The 20,337-nt window shown below is 36.7% G+C and overlaps 1 protein-coding gene across 5 annotated transcripts in view; it reads left to right on the forward strand.

Moving 5' to 3' along the window:
• Positions 1-20,337, forward strand: part of VPS13D (vacuolar protein sorting 13 homolog D) — a 119,164-nt gene that overhangs the window by 25,892 nt on the left and 72,935 nt on the right. For 2 of the 5 annotated variants that reach the window (XM_068915586.1, XM_068915585.1), the window contains 17 exons: positions 314-494; positions 2,347-2,529; positions 5,142-5,364; positions 6,356-6,566; positions 6,709-6,880; positions 8,221-8,333; positions 8,872-9,081; positions 11,175-11,440; positions 11,602-11,735; positions 12,761-12,916; positions 13,554-13,779; positions 14,566-14,640; positions 15,454-15,660; positions 16,492-16,581; positions 17,648-17,788; positions 19,021-19,143; positions 20,103-20,177. In XM_068915586.1, the coding sequence (XP_068771687.1) occupies positions 314-494; positions 2,347-2,529; positions 5,142-5,364; positions 6,356-6,566; positions 6,709-6,880; positions 8,221-8,333; positions 8,872-9,081; positions 11,175-11,440; positions 11,602-11,735; positions 12,761-12,916; positions 13,554-13,779; positions 14,566-14,640; positions 15,454-15,660; positions 16,492-16,581; positions 17,648-17,788; positions 19,021-19,143; positions 20,103-20,177 (2,786 nt within the window). The remainder of the gene's footprint in view (positions 1-313; positions 495-2,346; positions 2,530-5,141; positions 5,365-6,355; positions 6,567-6,708; positions 6,881-8,220; positions 8,334-8,871; positions 9,082-11,174; positions 11,441-11,601; positions 11,736-12,760; positions 12,917-13,553; positions 13,780-14,565; positions 14,641-15,453; positions 15,661-16,491; positions 16,582-17,647; positions 17,789-19,020; positions 19,144-20,102; positions 20,178-20,337) is intronic. The other 3 variants (XM_068915587.1, XM_068915588.1, XM_068915590.1) reach the window with 3 other exon arrangements.

The following is a 20,337-nucleotide window of genomic DNA, read 5'->3' on the forward strand; positions in this document are numbered from 1 at the left end:
AGAGTACTTACCTTGCAAGTCACTATTCTGATGTACAAAATCACTAAAGGTGTATCCATTGGATGTTGAGATTAGAGTTGCAGACTACATTTAGAATTTTTCTATTGGCTTAATTAAAACTCAGTAGTGTTTAAATGCTTGTAATTTAGGAATAGTCCCGCCTTTTCACATTTGTAATTGAAATTGTTTTAATTGTATCCTGTGAACAATCAACTAAAGCCTCTGAATTATTATTTTGAATACAAAAAGTGAATAGCAGTATTTGTAAAATGTGGATAAGATAGCAAAACTTTACTTCTGGTCTTTATCATAGATATGGGCGACCAGATCCATTGCTACAGAGGGAGTGTGATACTCGTGTCACTCTGCGGATGGCATCTGTTCAGTATGTGCATACCCAGCGTTTTCAGGCAGAAGTGGTGTCTTTCATCCAACATTTTACTCAGCTTCAGGATGTCTTGGGGCGCCAAAGAGCAGCAATTGAAGGACAAACAGTATGTCTTCCCCCCCACCCTGTTCTTCTATCTTACTGCATCAGATGAGGGATTTGAAATGAAAGGTGGTTTTACACATCTGATGTTAGCGAAGGTAGCTCATACGTAGCTTGTAGCTGAAAGACCTTATTTAGGGACATTCTGTTGCTATTCAAAAGTGTAGAATAACAAATTTCAACATTACTGAAAATTTTGTCCCCTGGATCCTGCAGTATGTGCTGGTGCAGGTGCCTTCCTGTCCTCATAATGCTGGAAGAACAGGGCTCAAGGTCGTATGTTGCCTATTTCTCCACTATTATTCAGCAGCTAGTTGTAATAGTAAGTTTCCTACCTGAAGAAGGAGAACCAAGTGACAAGTCCTTGTTACACACAGGTTTATGTTTTTGATTAAATGGGATGGCGGATGGAATGAGAAAATGCACCCAGGAATCTAATGCTGGACTTGCTTACAATACAGTAGATTAAAATTAATCACAGCTGTCATCTTAGCCTATTTTTTGTCTTAAAACCTAATATGGGAGAGATTAATATAGTTAATTGTGATGATCGTGTTAAGAAAGTCACTTCTCATAATTTGAAGAAAGCCTGCATATAGAAATGCTTCATAGTCCACCAGTTAAGAAATTTGAAACTGATTTTGAGATCAGTTCCTCTAGTCTAAAGGAAATTGTCTTTTTATACTGTTTTAAGTGGCTGTGACACTCCTACTTCAGACTTGGAAGTTTAGACCACTAACAGTGGCATACTCTGTAGTGCTACTCTTTTCTTGTGATGCATGATAACTTCTTACTATCTTTTGCTGAGCTTTTCTTTTATGGATGGAAATTATCTAATTCAAAAAATGTAAGGCAAAAATGCTGGAAAAAGGTAGAGTATATTGCATATCCTGCAGGGAATGCATACATTCTGCAAATAAATACCAACAGCCTTACATGGAAAGCCATCAGGAATCTGTGTTAGACGTGCTCTCATTTCTTTGTCAAGATGAACTTCTGAAATAAATCTCTAAAAGATTGGTCAAATTCTTTGCTGTCTGAATTTTGAATGTTTCTATTTGCTGCAGAGAGTGCTTCATTCTTGCTGTTGCTCATAATTCTAACTGGGAAATTTGGCTATTTTGAAGAGGAAGACTGAGAAGTGTCAGTCTCTCTCACTTGCTGATTAAGTAGTTGTTTTGTTTTTAAATTTCAGACTCATATGTTTCATTAATAAAAACCTGATGGAAAGTATTGACAGCTGTAGTGATAGTTGTGATTAACAGCTTTTCTGTTCCAGAGACCTATCATGAACTATTAGTTGCTAATCTGAAGGTTGTATCCTTTCAGTTTAACTTTAGTGTACCACAGTAGTGTCAGTTATACCTCTTTTATTGCAGTGGAGACAATAAATTGTATACTTCACTCCTGATTCCTGCACCTCTTGCAGTTTATTTATGCAGGGTTTGCCGTTTGCAGTGTAACCCTTCTTAACTAGCCTTTGTTCCTCTGCCTACAGCAAGAGTTCAGTTTTGTTGCATAAAACTTTATCACCTCTTAATTTTGTAACTCAAGCAGGAGTGTTCCTGAGTTCAGTACTAGTGTGAAATAATCACTTACTTCTGGTAAATTAGTAATTTTTTATAATGACTGTTTCCAAATGTGTTCTTAAGTGTACAAAGATGCCAGAAGACCCCAGGCGGAAGCTTTTCCCTATGAAATATAAGATTCATTAAAATGAGATCTTTTCTTCTGAAAATGTTATTATGCAGAATCACTACATAAAAATACTAAAAGATTAGCAAAAATTGCAACGTGCTTGCAAATTATTCTGATGCAATGAACTAAATTTTCAAACCAATGTTTGATCTTCCCAGGTAAGAGATAAAGCACAGCGAGCTTCCCGAGTTCTTCTTGACATTGAGGCTGGTGCTCCTGTCCTGCTTATACCCGAAAGCTCGAAGTCTAACAGTCTTATTGTAGCTAATCTTGGGAAACTGAAAGTCAAGAACAGATTTTTGTTTGCGGGTATGCCAGGTACCTTCTCATTAAAGAACAAGGTAAAAACAGAACCTTATTTCTGAATTTAGCATTTGACAGGTTTTCTTGTTTAGTTCTTACGCATTTTATTTCTATATCAAAGTGGTGAGTGACTCTTAAACTTTACTTCTGTGTATTTGATACTACTGGTAGTGAAACCATCCATGCCAGCATGCATGAAAATCTGGATCTCGTCTGCTGCTGATTGTACCCAGCCTCTGTTTGTACCCTCTGGCAGCTGCACCTGGGCTTGCTTTGAGGCGTTCAGGGCAGAGGGGAGGCCGTTCTGTAGAACTCGCTGGAATTTGCCCTTGTTAGGACCCAGAACACAACTGGGTGCACACCTGAAAGGAGAAGCTTAGAAGGGCTTTCATCTAACCCTGTTTAGCAGCTTCTTCAGCTTTCCACAAAATAAAATTTCCACGGAGTGAGTAGCGGAAACTGGAGGTCTGTCTTGGCTGAGAGCTGCTGGAACATGCTGGAGAACAGAGTAGTGGTTAATTTTTTTGTTGTTGTTGCCTCATGTCTTTCCCCCTTCCACCTCCTTTCACTTAATGAAACCAAGTGTGTGTGCTTAGACTAGGTGCAAGAGAGGGACTAGTCACTGTTCCTGTTGAGAGAGGCAGCTACGAAATTTGGGGTGAGGAAAGTCCATCTTGGAAGGCTTTCTGTATTCAGCCTTAGCAACAAAATGGATTGTTTTGTTCTGGGAATCAGCTATTTCGTTTAAAAAAGAGAATTGGGAGAATTTGGGTAGACTGATATACCAGAGCAATTTTGTGGCATGTCTATGCTGTTACCTTTCCAGGTTGTATTGAAACTGGTTTTGATATGTTTAACCACTTGTAGCAAATTGTAAAATGCCAACTGATGCTGCGTAAGTGGCAAATACCCAAATTAATATTAGGAGATTAAAGGATGTGTTCATAGTAATTTTCTTTCAACCTAAAAATACTATGTTACCTAGCACTGTAGAAATTTGGGGCTTTAAGTTAAAATGTGGGGTTTCTTTCTGTTTTCATTTTTTTTCCCTCTGTCCTGTGTTTATTTTTGAGGATCTGATTTTACAAGGCAATGCGTACAAGGATCCCATTTTATTTGAGGTATTTCACGTGTTTATAGGAGTTTTCAGGTGCTCCTCATTCATTCAGAAATTATTTCTAATAAAAGAAGTTCCTTGAAATACTGAAAAAGTGCAATTTTTGTTTTAAAGACTTTGCAGAATTCCATAAGAATTGGATTTAAGTTTATTGTGCCATGCTCTTTATGCATGTCTGAGGAGCTGCTAGTTTGGATGTACTGTGTAAAGTCATAGATTTATAGATGATGTGACATGATTTTTCTTTGCATGTACTTTTCAGTCTTGTCTTTATGGTATAAATTTAAATACTAATGTTTTCAAGTTTCTAATTTTATAATCCTTGATCATGGCTGTAATGAAATTTTCCAAACAATAATTATTAAAATTCATAATTGAAAACTGAAAGGAAGGTTTGTGGCTAAGGAGTATACTGTGTTATCACAGATTGGGTACAAAAATAATAACGACAAATGATTGTAGTAATACTGCAGTTACGGAAAAGACAGCGTTCACAGAGTAAGGAGGCAAGTGGATTAGTGAAGACAGAGGGTTATTTGCTTGGGCAAATGAACTTGTGCAAAATTGAAATTTTAAGTTCATACTTTCAAATTAGGATAAACTAAGTGAAAGCCCTTGGGGCTTTACACCCTTTGGGGGTGTAAAAGTAGCGTGTAAACCTATTCCACTGGAGCAACTTCTTTGGGAGAATAAATCCCTTAACATTGATGTGACACTTTAAATTTGGTCAGTACGGAGCAGATCACACACTTTTCAGTCTTTTCGTGCTAAACAGCATTCTGTGAATGTGAAAAAGCTTGCAAGATTTCCCCTGGATATGTGGAGGAGGGTGGATAAAATATTAAACTTTACTGTAATGAGCCTTTCTTTTTTTCACCTGTGGAGATTTTAACAATAAGGATAGGGATTTATTCTATCTTCTACTTAACGACTGCAGGAAAGGTTTGGGTCGCTGGTATTGATATTATGACTAAAGTACCTAAGGGTGCATAAAAAGTTAACTTAGTGTATCGGAGATGTGTTCGTTCACTTATTCTAATAAAAGTGTTAAGTTACTGACATGATCTTGCAGAAATCACTGTGCGTGTTTTTGTCATCTGAAGAAAGATCTTGTTATGCTGTGAAAAATAGCTTTTAAATATTTAGCGATCGTTATTCTATAGAAACGTGTGATATCTTGGCAGTCTTGCCACACTCTTTTGCATTAATTTCTTTTAGAGTTGGGGTTTTTTTTCGTTTTGTGCTGAAACCACGCATTTGGAATTAATTTCTCATTGAAATTGTTTCCCAGCTTTTTGAAAATATTACTGAAGTAAACTTTTTTTTTTTTTTTAAGAAAAAGGTTTTAATCCGCTGCTAAGATGAAAGGGAAAAAGCTTGACCGTCTTTTGGCAGTGGTAAAAGATATTGGCATTCACATAAGATGCTTAATTTTTTGAAAGTGGATTGTTGCAGCTTCAGTCTTGCTGTGTAGATGATTCCTTAGTATTTAAGGTAAATATCTATCGTTAATTACAGAATTGCTTTCATTAGCAGGGTTCAGTTCAATTTTCATCTCCTTTGGGAACCCCAAAACACAGCATGAAGAAAACAACAAGTGCAGATGAATCAAAAGTAGTGACAGAAGGGCTGTTCATGAAAAAAGCATCAGGAACAAACGTTTCTAGGCTGAAGAGTGAGCCTATGCTGAATACCTTGAGTAACCAACAGGGGCAACAACTGAAAATACCTGTGGTACCAAATCCTGACAGCCCGGGTATGTAATAAATGGTAGAAACCCTATTTACCGCTTCTTTTTCTGTATAAAATAATGCAGTGCAGTATTCACACTGCAGAGTTTCACATATTATTTAACACTGAAAACAGACTGAAAAAGTAAGGCTCTGGGTCTACAGAGTCTAAAGATATGTATTTGTTTAGAACTGGCTTCAGTTTAAGATGCATGTCTCCCACTTTTTGTAAAGACCCTTCTGGAACTCTTTAGAGTATGTGTCTGCTTACTGAATTGTTTTCCTTGTTAGACTTGTCAGTAATCTGGGTGTGTTTTACCTTAGACGTCTACAACAGCAGAAATTTGTTAGAGGCTTAGTTTATAATCTTACTTTATAAACTGCTTAAAATAACTATGAATACATGATCTGACATAACTATAGAAATGTATATATACTTAAAATATATAGTTAATCATATATACTTTATTTTTAATATGTAATGTTATTAGAAGAAAGATTGCAATATTAACTGGGAGGACAGTTCAGTATTTTTGTCTTGTAGGAGAACAGTAAGTAGATTTTAGGTTATGTGTTTTATGACTCTGCAATTTCTTAACTAGTAATTTATGTAATGAGTGCAGAAACTTAATTCTCAGAACTCCATTCTCTTATACTGGTTGTAGCTTTAAAAGGATATTAGTTTCAGGATGACTTTTTGCAGCTTAAAGGACTATAGATTTGTAGTTCAGATTCTGGAAGAAAAATTCTGCAATTTCTGTGCGTTTCAAATGCGTTTTGCAGACATATAAGGAGTACTGTGGGACTCTTATTTCTAAGTTAACGTTTACCTGAGAATGAGCTTGGTATTTGGTAGTTAAAGATATTGATGAGCGTGAACCAAAATCTTAAGTTTAAAAAAAAATTCAGAGCAACTTCAGAATAATAAGTAACTAAATTTATTTTTGGAGTAAGTTACATTAATTTTGTGCATATTCTTTTCTCTTGCTTAATGTGTTATCTCCTGTATGCTTGCAGAGGATCACATCTGCCTCTTAGACTGCATAACGGTTGATCTGCAGGACATGGACATATTTGCTGCAGAGAGATATCAGAGACAGTACTCTAAGGCCGTGGAAGATACGAGTGCAGATTTGACCTTTCCGTCCTACTTTGTCAGGCAGACAGGAGGAAGCCTGTTAACAGAACCTTTCAGATTGAAATTACAAGTAGAGAGAAACTTGGACAAGTGAGTTGATGGAAACAGGATCGCTTTATGCTGTTTGCCTAAATGTTTTACAATGTTTTACATACCTTCTATTGTATCTTAAAATATTAACTTGCTCTGTTATATAGCACCTTGAAATACTGTGTTTTTTCCTTTGTTGTAGAGAGCTAAGTCATTCAGTTGCAGACATATCCATACATGGCAATCTGTCCTCAGTCCATTGTTCTCTAGATATGATTAAATATAAACTGATTCGTGGACTTTTGGAGAACAATCTTGGGGAGCCTATTGAAGAGTTTATGCGACCTTATGATTTGCAGGATCCAAGAATTCATGTAAGGAGAACTGTGGGTTTATGCAGTTGAAGTGTCTTGTTTTTGTTCTGTTTTCTTTTCCTGTTAGACTAGACGTCTGTCAAAGTTGCTGTGTTGTTCGTGCGATTGAGTGGTAAATAAAAAGGTTTAGGCAGAAGACCAGTGATAGTTTTGAACCTTTTTCTCTGTAGGTAGTGCTGGAAATTCAGGTTTGTCTTGGTATAGTGACAGGTCAGGTTGTCCTTTCAACCGTGGCTTGCTCTTATCACTTCATGTTTCTGACACTTTAGAATTTGGAGAGCTCTGGGAAAAACAGCAGCCATTGCTTGTATTGGTTAATTATTTTTAGGCATATTGAAATGTCTTGATGGGGAAAAAAAGTTAATAAATCTATGAAAATGGTACCAATTCTATTTTTGACCATTTAAGCTGAGTTGCTGTTGCTATATGTTATTTCCACATTAACAGGCTTAAGCTTTTTCCATTTATATGGAACTTTTTGGAGGGACTTAAAGGCTATCTTGTCATCATGTGCAGGCTGATGATCCCTTTTCCATGGGGGTCTGTGAAATTCTTGAAGACTTATTAAATGGAACATGTACTATTTTCTATTTGTGTCAAAAGCCCTCTTTTGTCTGGCAGATCTGAGAGAAGAATTTCAGTAATAAAGGCTTCATAGCAGAGCCATTCATGTTTTTGAACAGGTCCCCAAGTATCACCTGTCTCTTAGGGCTGCTGTCAAATACTATCCTTTCAGGAAGACTTTGGGCCCACTTCATCTGGAGTTGATCAGCATTTGTCCTTATTACTGAGAAGAAGGTGTTAAATAACATGTTTTCTCCCAGTCTTGTGGGTGTTCCAAGTACTGTTCGTGTTGCATGACTACACTCTTTGCTTGAGAAGCAAATGCATGCCCATGCCAGGGGCAAAATACTAGGAAGCATCTAGGATCCTCTTAAGATCTGAGGAAAGCATGAGTAAAGTCCTCCGAATACTAGTATGTTCTTCATGTCAGGTTCTTCACCTGAAACTCTGAAGAAGATTCATTTTTGTAATAGTTTCAGAAGCTGCAAATCTGATTTAATAATAGAAGGTACCTGAAACAGTTTGAAAGAATTGTTGTCTGTTTTGTGTTTGTGGTGGGGTTTGTTTGTTGGTTGGTTTGTTTCTGAAGACATTGTTCAAGTTGGAGGCTAGGGTTTTAAAATGTAATTTTTGTCAAGCCACGGTTGTTGAAACCCTTTCAAGGAGAAAGTCTATATTGTAACCGTCTGCATTTGTCTTTAGTAAAAATTCTTAATTCAGAATTGAAAAGTTAAACAGATGTTCTTAAAAAGAATGTTGATGTTTTCCATTTTCAGACAGTTTTGAGTGGAGAAGTATATACTTCCATGTCTTTTCTCATTGACATGGTTAATGTGAGCCTGGAACTGATGGATCCGAAAGGAAAAGATGGTAGCAGCTCCTTAGCAAGGTACGCGTTTTCTTTTGTTGCAGAATACATTATCGTTAAATGCTACATTCCTCTAAGATATTAGAGGACAGGAATTAACATAGTACGTGAAAATATGAATTGAAATAACATTCCTTAACTGGAGTCCAAATTGAGAGTTTGAGCTTGTCTGAAAGATGGGAGGGAATGCCACTAGTCAGAGGGTACCAGCTGTGTCTTTCCAGCTGTTCTTGAGATCACAGTTGACTCAGCCAAGACAAATAGTATTCTATTTAAGAAAGTGTTGAAGAGAAATCTTAAAAAGCAGAAGGAGTGTTTGCCATGCTCTTTTTTTTTTTTTTTTAATCCAGAAGGTTCTGTATCACTGAAAAATAGTATTAAAGACAGTATGGATCCAATTTGTGTCTTAAGAACTTGATATAGGTGATTATAGATGGCACAGAAAATACATAAATGAAAGGTGTTAGCTGTTTATCATGAATACTTTAAACCGAGTGGCTTCTTGGAATAAATGGGTTGCGGGACTCTTAAATGTAATGTTTTGCTTTTATTCTCCTAGGTTTGATTTTAAGAAATCCAAGTTACTTTATGAAAGCTGTTCAAATACAACAAAGTCTATAAATTTGGTTTCTCATTCCATGATGGCATTTGACACGCGTTATGCTGGACAGAAGACTACCGCAGGCATGCCCAATGTATTCAATTGCATCTTTCAGCCATCAAAGAATACAAGCAGTCCAGGAGCAATCCAGATTGAATTGCACTTCAGGTTGGTAATGCTGGGATCTTTAATTTATTTTATTTTACTTTTTTAAATGACATTTTTGTGTCGGGAGTGTCTTGTCCTTAACATAGCCGTTACGCATGCAGACAAATTTCTTGCTGGCTTTATGTTTAAACTTGAAAGCGTTTCTTGGGGTGACCAGTGGTACTTGATAGAATGAAATCTGCAGGTCTTGATTAACTGAAAGTTATTGGATTTTAAGGTTTTTTGAGTTTTGTTCCTGAAACAATGAGAAAATAGTTTTAGGTTTGTTTGTATAAATGCGTTGGGTTAAGTTCTGGCCTATTAAAATCAGTCTTGTTAAAGCTGTGCTTGCTTAAAAGGTCAGTCCATGCTTGGTCTGTCACTTGTATGTTTGCATGCAGTTGTATTATAGAATTAATTTCATTATATTCTTGCATAGAAGCTGTTTTCCAGTAGATGTCACTCTTGCCTTTTTGAGAGAACCAAATAAATATAGAAATGGCACCTTTTTTAAAAAAAACATAGTCCCTATGTTCTCTATGTTTTCTTATGTTGTTTTTTCTCATGTAAATCTTTTGGAATGCTTAAAAGCGTCAGAGTGTGGAAATGCATTTTGTTCTCATTTTCATATTGCAAACTGGGTTATAATATCTCTCGACAAAACACCATGCTGATAAAGTTGACGTTATACTTTAACTAAAAAAACTGAAAAGAAAAGTGAAGTGAGAGGACTAGTGATATGTTGTGCTCACTTTTGACCAGCGTCGCTGATCAAACTCAGCTTTCTAACTTGGTTTTTTTTTTTTTTAAATAAGTATGATACCTTCTGAAATAGTTGCAGGAACAATGTAGGTTTTAAAAAAAAAAAAAAATAGCGGACTGTATTTTAGTCCAACAGAAAATTTTGAAGATGTCTGTTCTTAGAATTTTTAAGCAAATGTAAGCAATCTGTTGTATGGATTTGGAGAACGTATGAAGCTTTTAAGTGCTTAGAGAATAAGTTTGCATTCAGAAGTGCTCCAGGTTTTCCATTTGAATAAACCTAAAATGTGAGAGGAGTTTTTTTTTTCTTAAATGACGTTCAAGGATTGCATGTAGTGGTTGATCCAGCGTCTGCCTAGATTGGAGGTTAGTTTGCTCAGTAAAGCCTAATCTGGTTTGAGTGATGTGGTTCCTTCCTCCCTCCTCCCCCCACAACTGCTTTGCCTTTAAACTGTAGCTACATAAGCATATGTTACGTTTTTACTGGTGAGAGCGTCATTAGCACTACATACAAGCTTTTGTACGGCACAGTGATAGTGTTATACTGGCTCATGCCTTTTGGAAATATTCTGGAGAGCCAGACTGGGTTAAAGGATTTTGCTGTTGGGAGCAATGCAGGCAGGCTGCTTCTCACAAAGGAATTACAATTTTTAAAGAGATTTTTCCGGTTCAGAATGCATTGGATATAACATTGTTTCACAGTATTTAAGCACTTGGATTATTTTCTGGTTAGCGTGACCAAATATAATTGATAGTCCAGATCATGAAGTCAGACACTTTTATCCCTCTTAAAATGCGGTGCTTAAAAGTTCAGTAAGACTAGCATTTTTTCTGAATGACAAAGAAGCTTCCTGTGCTACAAAATGCTGTCAGGGTGTGAGAGGAAACATGCTGTATGTCTAATCTTTCAGAGGGGCATGAAGCCAGGTTCAGATTTCACATGCTGTACGTTAGATTTGATACTGAACAGATGTTTACCAAAAAAATTATTTTCACTTTTAAGAATTGACATTTGGTGAATTACTGATCTTCATATATGAAGATGCTTTGATAAGTTAATTTCTTGTTGCATAGGGTCTTTCATTTAATCTTTAATAACATTATAGCTTGGAAGCTATCAAAGTGTCTTGGAGTTGAGAACAGTTAGGTTGCTGTGTGTACAGCACGTGAATTTCAATCTGTTTAAAAAAAAAAAAAAAAATCAGATCAGACACCCCGAAAACTAAGCGTGTCTCTGTGAAGTTCCATGTAGTTCTTGCCAGATAGTAGAAGCTTTCTGTTAAAATTGGTGTAGAGAGTAGATTATGCAAAATATAAAACTTATGTTAAGTATGCTCTTCTCTCCTTAATAGGTCTACTAAGGATTCGTCCAGTTTCACAGTTGTTCTGAATAACCTTCGTGTGTTTCTGATATTTGACTGGTTGTTACTTGTTCATGACTTTTTGTATACTCCTGGGGATACCAAAAAACGGGAAAATCTCCTTCCTTCCCGGCAACGCAGTTCTAGCAGTGAAACAACCGTAGTTCCAAAAACGGTGAAAAGTGGAGTTGTTACAAAGCGTTCATCTTTACAAGTCTCTACAGAAAAACAACTGGAAGTTAAGGTCAACGTGACAGGTACACGCATTCTTTTCTGACGGTGCCTCTTTAGGTACTTCACTCTTTAAAAGCCATGTGCTAGTGAAAACGGGTTCTTTAATCCTGCTAGAAATGCTTAAAATGGCTTAATGATATTTCAGATTTCCTTGCTCTTTTATTTATGATTTTGTTTTGTTCAGGAACTGAATTTGTGGTTGTTGAAGACATGTCTTGTTTCGATACCAATGCAATTATTCTGAAGGGGACTACTGTTCTCACTTACAAGCCAAAGTTGTTAGATCGGCCTTTCTCTGGCAGTTTGTTTGGCATTGAGGTAAGAAAAGTAAACGTTATAAAAAGTCTAAAATTAGATGAACCTAGTGAAGGTACTTTACTATTAATAGTTAATTTGAAAGCTGTAGCCATGAGTAGAACCTATTCTACTGCTGGAATAATCCACAGGTTTGTTTTTCAATTGAGTTAGTTCTACATCAAGCACTCCCTCTGCAGCGGTTTTAAGAATGTTTTTGTATCGTCTCTTTAAGACGCTGAAACGCTTGGCTAGCAGTGTTTTGAAATTCTAGCTAATAATCTGACTTCCAGACATAAACTGGCAAATCAGTTGCGCATTGAAAGCTGGGGACTGACTGGATAGACGGAAGCCTGCATGTTCAGAAAAGGGCCCACAGGCTATGATCGTAACTGACTGGAGGTGAACAAAGAGTATCACGCCATTGCAGTAAAAGGCAATTGAATATATAAGCAGGAATCTTGCGAGGTTAAGTATGCAAAGTGATCCTTGCATTCTAGCCAGCAGCAGTAAGACCTCAGCTGGAGTGCTGTGGCAAGCCCTGGGTGAAATACCTGAAGAAACTCCAAACGCTTCAGAGGAGAGCAACAAGGAAGTTTGGGGATGAGGCATAGGTAATATGGTGGGAAAGTTTAAAAGAACTTGCTCGCTCTAGGAACTGCTGTTAATTAAAGGAGCCTCTTCCTTGTTAAGAAGTGCATTGCATTAAGTGAAAGGTGACAGTAGAGCAAGCAATGAAGTGGAGCAAGCAGTGAAGTCTACCACCTGTGGAGGAGTGGTGGACTTGAGCTGTGCCATAAAGGGGTTAATAGCTTGGATATCTGAATCTTTTTTTCCTAAATTGGAAGAGCGGCTAAGCACTGGAATACATTGTCTGGAAAGACTTCTAGATTCTTTGCTGTCTTGAAGTTTACAGAGAAATTGTCCGTAGAGAATAGTTTGGCTATAGTTTATGCTGTTTTGTGGTAGGTATTCTTTGACTTCAGGGTTCTTGCCAGGCTTATTTTCTCCGATCCTAACCACCTTTTGCGCTATTTCTAATTGTTTAGGTTTTCTCATGCCGGTTAGGAAATGAGCAAGAGACTGCGCTGTCAATTATTGATCCAGTACAAATTCAGATGGAACTTGTTGGGAATGCTTCCTACCCAAGTGGTTCAGGACTGTTAGATGCGTTCAACAGTGAGGATTTTCCTCCTATTTTAGAGGTAATACTAAATGACTGAACAAGATTGTATGCCGTAGAGAATACTAGATCATGATCTTGCAGAGTTTTGTTTTGTTTTTTAAGCTCAAGAATTCAACAGAATATTTTCAAAATTATAAGAAAAGAATAAGTTCAATTCTGCCCAAAAGGAAAAGGCAAAGAAACAAGCATGCAAAAAATGCTTTTACTGGCAAGGAGAGAGTGATTTCTGGAATATGTTATGGAAACTAACAGTGAAAAACCTGTAGTCTTACAATACAGGCATGTCAGATAGTAGCTAATTTCTGAAGGAAGGAAAAAGGTTTATTTTCTGTATCTCATTCTTGCTGTTTATTAGTGGGAAAATATATTTAGGGACTTTTTCTTTTTCTTTTTTTTCTTTTTTTTTTTTTTAACAAAAGCAGAACAATAAGTAAGAGCATATATAATTTAAAAAAAAATTCTTTCTCTAGGGTTCTGTTAGTAAATAATAATGGAAGCTTGGTCATTTTACTCTTGGAGCTTTAAAACAGTGCCATCGTATTTTAATATTAAATTTTGGTCTTCCTTTGGGAAATGTTTTGTTGTTATCTGCAATATAAAAGAAGAATGTGTAGGAAAGGGCAACTCAGTCTTCTCTCTTCTAAATTTTTGTTTAGATTCAGTTGCAAGCACTGGATATCAGACTGTCCTACAATGATGTTCAGCTGTTCTTGGCTATTGCAAAGTCCATTCCTCAACAGACTAGTGCAGCTGTATCTGATTCCACTCTATTGGTTGCTGATAGTTCTGCTAATCTTTCTAGTTCAGTATTGGTTAATGAGACCTCCTCCTTGACATGTGAAAACAGAGACCGACCCAAACGTGCATTGGATCCTGTTCTTGGTACGTTTTTAATTATCAAAGTGAAACCTTTTTTTTTTTTTTTTTATGGCTAAAGGAGGCTTCTGCAGTGTGAAGTTAAACTTCATTTTTAGCAAAAAAGGTGTTGGTAGCTTCAATGAAATGAAGGTTATTACATAATGATGTGAATTATCTGATGGTAGTGGTAGACTGACGATATTATCAAAAAAGTAGATCGACAATATTATCGAAAAGGTAGAGTGATTCATCTGTCACTGTAACGTGACAGTGTACTGTATTAAGTTTTAATCAATATGACTTGTCGTCATGCATCATCATGATGGACTAATTGTTAGGTAGGAGATATTTACAGCAGTGTGCTTCAGGTTGTTTAAACTGATAACGAAGTAGCTGGTGATTATGATGGTTTCTATGTCTTCGTGTCTAGCAACTTTTTATTTCCTTTGGTGAAGTTACTTTTTGAAAGCTAAAACTTGGGTGTAATTGAAACCACTGCCTGACAAAAATGAAATAAACACAACTGAAAAAGGCTTTCTTCTCTGGTACTGCCCTTGAGTCGTGTGGGGGTTTCGAAATAGATGAGGAATAAAACTAGCCTGTATTCTGAAATGTAAACATGAGATTGTTTTTGGTAAAAGTAGTACTGAATCATATGCTTTTTCTAAAGCCGTAATCTTCTTTTTTTTTTTTTTTTTTTTTAAAAAGCCCCTTTATTGCCATAATTGCCATATAATTAATTTTAGAAATTAAAACAAGTTAAGTAGACAACTCTAAAGGATTGATGGTTGCCTAATTGTTTAATTGTAGAGGTACAGCTGGCTCGCCTTCAGGAGTTAGGATTCAGTATGGAAGACTGTCGCAAAGCCCTTTTGATCTGCCAAGGTAACCTCAAATATTTTTAGCTGGCCTTTCAGATTAACATGAGTATGTTATCTAACTTCTGATTAAGTAACACTCAGGTGATAAGGTAGCTGATGTACCAGCGGTGTTCCTTCTCTACTTTACTTTGGCTTGCGACTTCCAAAATTGGCTCTGTGTGCGCGTCAAGCATTCTCACTTTTCTGTCCTGCTGCTCAGTCCGTGTACTTTAGTCTCTTTCGGTCATCAAACACAAAGAGATTTTCTTTTCATAATGCATCTCACTCTAGATTGCTATGTTAGCTCATCGCATTATGAATAAGGGATACTAAGTCCTCTGTGGGAATGCTACACGGTTTGGTTCCTCACACATGCGCACTCCTTACCACCAAAAGAGTCGTCTTTCCTTTTGAGACTAACTTTGTGTGTGTGTGCGTGATTTACCTATTTCGTTCATCTTCCTCTTTCGAGTCGTGTATTTTATTTACTTCTGCGGGCAATACATGGAAAGAAGAGGAAGATTTAAAGCGAGGGATTATTTTTCTGTGCCTTATCATGTTTCCCATCTCCTCATTTATAAGCATTCATAGTATTAATACAGATGTATGTTATGTTGCTACTCAGTTTACAGCTTCAAAGAACATTCCTTATTTCTAGAGGATGCTGTTGTATTTATAAATGTGTTCTATTTAATAAAATAAATATGATGAAATTAAGTACTGTTTTTCTGCCCTGCTGTACTTTTTAGGGGAGACAGCTAATTTGGCTTTATGTTTTTTACGCTAAGTACGTTTTGCTGAGAAAGTAAGAGGTGATTGCTTCATTTTATCTTCTAAGGTGAGCTGAAAAAAGCAGCAAGTTGGTTGTTTAAGAATGCTGAGCCTTTGAAATCGCTTTCCCTGACATCGTCTGGTCGAGATAGCCAGGGGACTATGCCTTTCCAGTTCATCTCTGGAGTGGAAATAAAAGCTGAAAATATATGCATTTGCTTTATTGATGACTGCATGGATTGTGATGTTCCCCTTGCTGAGTTAACCTTTTCACGTGAGTATCTGTTTTCTTGAATGAGTTGCATTAAATTACTGTCTGTCAGTATACAGTGTCGATTGTTCTTTGATTAAGCAGACTTCTGCTTCCCTAAAAAAGCTTACTTTTGGGTGAAGAAGGAGATGAATTCAAGATAAGATAAAATGATGAACCAAATAAAATTCAGATAGGAAGGATATGTAGGAATCTTTGTGAAAGATTGTCAGTACAGCAAAGAAGCTTTTGTAGTAGTTGTACTCTGATCCTACAGTTTTTTTAGCATTGCTGCTTCTGAAATGTAACTAAGCATTTTTTCTTCCTAGCAGAAAATATCTGATCGTATTTTAGTAGGTTTGTTTAGAGCATGATCGCCAAATGAGATAATGTGGTATGTTTCCTACTTAGTCTGGTCGTTTAAAAAAAAAAAAAAAAAAAAAAAAAAAAGGTGACTAGGTAGAAGTTATCTATTTACTATGATAATTCTCATCATTACTCAGTCTGCATATTAGTGTAGATTGAATATAATCAGAACCTTTGACCACAGATCTAATTCTTCTGTGTGGAGGTACCATAAGCAGGCTACAGTCTCTGGAGGGTTAAGATCGTGCTTACTCCTTCTTAAATCCGTAGCACAAGGAACCTGTCCTGAAGAGAACCCAAGGGAGGCTCAATGTTGTAAGGCGTGGTTGTTCATAAATGTCATTATTTAAAGAGTATTGTGGAGTGCTTTTTGTACTATTCGGATTTAAAAGACAAAGCAAAAACTTTACATTTCTTATTAACATTTCTCTCAGTAGGGAAGATTGATCATACTTGTTTGACGTTAGAATGATGTTCACTTTGTTGCAGGTCTGAATTTTCTACAACATTTGAGAGCCAGCCCTGAAGGCTACGCTCATTTTACACTCTCTGGAGATTATTATAACCGTGAGCTTTCAGGTAAGATAGATGCTGGGTTTGGTTTTGGGTGTGCGGTTTTTGTTTTTTGTTTTTTTTAACGTAACATTAGGAAAGCAGTCTTATGTACTATATTACCCTGGAGTTTTTCTAGCATGAAATGCATGTAAGGGAGTGTGAAATGTTTTTATGTAAACATGTGATCCTGGGGAGGAAAAGGAAAGAAGATTTACCAACTTAATATGTGATGGAGAGGGAGGAAGAAATAGAGAGATTTGTGATATGAAAGTTATGTTGAAATTTTTTCATGTTAACCGGCATGTCTATGGGTAGTCCTTTTATGTAATTGTTTCTATGTTCAGTCAGCTTTTTTGATGTTTCATTTCTTTGATACATTCAATTCATTATTTATTTCAGGAAAAAAAACACATGAGGGTAGGAGGTTAGGCTGAAGACAGTGGAGATATGCATAATGAGATTATCATAATTTATGTTTTAGTTTTAAAAAAAAAAAAAAGAGTTTGAGATTTGACCTGTACTCAGAGTTTAGATCAGCCACTGATAAGTAACTTAGTTGTGTGTTTTTTCTGAATTGAGAAACAATTAAAATTTTTCATTACAGAATTTGTAGTAACAACCTCAGGAATTATCTGTCAATAACAAGGTAGTCTTTTGTATTAAAACGTATCATTGGATTATTCGAATAGCGTTTAGGCCTTTATCTTTTGTGGTGCTGAATAGTAGGCATATGTATTCATTGCTGAATTATTTATTGAATTGTTTGAAATGTATTTTATATGAGAGAATTTAGTTCTGGTTGCATCAATTCCATTTTGAAGCTGTAATTTTTTTCTAATTCTTTCATCAGGATGAGGATATTTCTGCAAGACTGTACATACAGTATTCGCTGGCTCAAACAGAGGAGCTGGAGTATCTTTGTACTAGCTAGTAAACTAAATCTGTAGGCTTACAAGTTCATCTTGAATGTGGATTGAAAGTAAAAGATCTCATTATTGAAGATGCATTGTGAAATACTTAAGTATGTAAATAACATCCCAGTGTGGTCTTCAAACGTATAATACATGTGGTGTTTTCTGTTTGTTCTCAGGCTGGGAGCCATTTATTGAGCCGTGGCCATGTTCAGTTTCTTGGCAACAACAAGCTTCAAGCCCTCTCCACCCTTCCCGACTGAAGCTTGAAGTAAAGGCTAAGCAGCGTTTGGATATAAACATTACGTCTGTCTTCATAGGTGTGTAGGAAGATTGCCAGAGAACGTCATTATATTGTCTCATTTTTAGTATACTGAAATGATAGACGTTTCTAATTGAGTCCTGCTGATGTCCCATGGATGAAGAAAAGGGAGACTTGGCACAAGTCTCTAGATTCTTAAGATGATATTGTACACAGGTGTGCATTTAGGCAACCTATATTTTATCATATATTGTGAAAGTGTAAAGGCTTGAGCTACATACTTTGGAGTTTAGTAGGAAATCTTTTTCTGGTCATATGAGTTCTATCAAATTCGTGTTACTTGAAATTTATTTTTAATCAGAAACAGTCTTTCCATACTTTACAGTACTTTAAAAACGCTTCGATAAGCTCATTGATTTTCAGCACGTTGACAGGCAGAGTGGGAAACTGCTCCTTCAATTCTGTAATCTGTGAAAACCTGAGCTGTCAATTCCCTTTTGGGGAAATCAAAATATTTTGTTGATCATTGACTGAAACTTCAGAAATAAGCTTCTGTGTTGTTAATGGAGAGCCTGTAGTTGCATACATTTTCCGGAAAGATTATTACTTATTCTGTGTGTAAATCTAGATAGTTGGTGCTTAAAATAAAAGATGTAAACGGCTGAGGTTACAGATGAAACAGAAGAGCCTTTCGTGTTCCTTGAATATTTGTTCATTTCCACAGCAAGGCCTGTGGGGTTGGCAGAGACAGAGGGAGTTAAGGTGGAAGGAGAAGACGCTGCTCGGTGGCTCTTAAGAGTTGCCGCGATGCTTTTTATTACTAATGCTGCCAGCAGACTAGCATGTGATTAATGTTGTGCCTCTACCAGAGGACTTCACTGATGTCAGATATTTATGCAGGAACGCGCATGTACCTCTTAAAAAATATTAGAAACTGTTTCTGACGTGAAAATAAGGTTAAGGTTAATTGCCCCTTAAGCGGGAGCTCTCATATTTCCACAGGAGTATCTTGAGAATATGGAATCTTACTGGAAAAAAAAATAAAATGCCTTACTCCTAGGAATAGAAACGAAATATTTTTGAAGACACTGCTGTGATTTCGTGAGCTATTATTTGCCTTTAGGGTATGTTTGACTCTTAGAAAAAGCAATGAAGTAAAACTTGAAGTGAACTACTCTTGCCATGAAAGTGGAGTAATTTTGGCTTCTTCATGATTTTCACATGCTTTTCAATTGCTTTATTTACTGCCACCTTGGCAAACGTTTACTGTGTCTGCTTATATTTCTCTAGAACAGTACACAAGTACTAAACAGTCATGGATGGAAGATTACTGTAAACAGGACAAAGAAGTAAAGGTGATCAGTTCAGAAGACTGGATGGGCTCTTCTGTGGATCCACCATGTTTTGGGCAGAGTATGATATTCATTATTGCACTTTTTTATTTGAAACACTCCTGACAGTCATTTGCCTCTAACATATTACAGGCATAAGTATTTGGTCTTCACTGCATGCAATGCATTGTTAGAGACGTTTGGTAAAGAGAGGAAAATGATAGTTTCTATTAAATTGCGTTAAATCCTTAAGAAAGACCTTTATGGCTACTTAGCTTTGAGCAAGAACTTGGCACTGCTAGTTTTGCTTCCTTTTTCATCATACTTTCTCAGTTAATAAGCAACTGTCCTGTAAAAAGACCAAGTAAGAGTATTGATTTTAGAGTATGTATAATTCTGCAGAGATGGCATCTATCAAATTTTTTGGAGGTAATCCTTTTCTTTTACATGACACTAATGACTGCACAGGAAAGACTTTCCCCATCCTTCCTGATTGGGAGGATGGTAGCTTCTGACGTAACGTGACGGAAAGATGTATAAAGAATGCACTTTAAAGGCTATAATAACGATGAGGACAAGAGCCCAATTAACAGCTTTGCTATGTTGCAGTCGTTCAAATTTGTATGAAAATGTATTCTTTTAAAAGTGCTCAACTGGATAAATCTTTACCAGTTGCTCACATGCTTTCTATATTAAGTGTTCAAACGTGATTCTGCCCCCTTGCCTCCCCCGCACTCCCTTCCCCAAGCCCCAAAGACTTAAATGGCTTAGTTTCTGGAAAAAATGCTATCGTAGTGGTGAAACAATACTCTAGGAGCTCATGATAGGTTGCAGTTCTTCTCAGCTTTTCTTCCAGTGCTGCTTCTGGAAGAAGTTTTAGCAACTCACATGCCAGCTTAGTATAAGCAAGCGGTTAGGGACTCGTACACTGATCGCATGATGCTGACTGTCTGTTGTCTTTCCTGATGCTTGCTGGTGAATAATCTACCTATATATCTGCATTTTTTCTTACCTGCTAACTTTGTCTTTCCTGTCTGCCAGGCCTTCCTCTTGTCTACCTTAGAACTAGGAGTACAGCCAGTTTGACTAACCTAGAACATCAGATCTATGCTAGAGGTACTGTAAAGCAGAGAGAGACAAAAAGGTTTTTTCTTCCTTGGCTTGGAGAGCTTTTATGCAATAGAGTTGTATGTGTGACTTGCCAGTAAATTGGCCTCTGTAAAAGTTAACAGCTGCTCTGCTTTAAGTTGCTTGACTTTAGCCTTTCATCCTGCCT

Source organism: Struthio camelus, chromosome 21, assembly GCF_040807025.1.
Source record: "Struthio camelus isolate bStrCam1 chromosome 21, bStrCam1.hap1, whole genome shotgun sequence".
In the NCBI taxonomy this organism is placed as follows: Eukaryota; Metazoa; Chordata; class Aves; order Struthioniformes; family Struthionidae; genus Struthio; species Struthio camelus.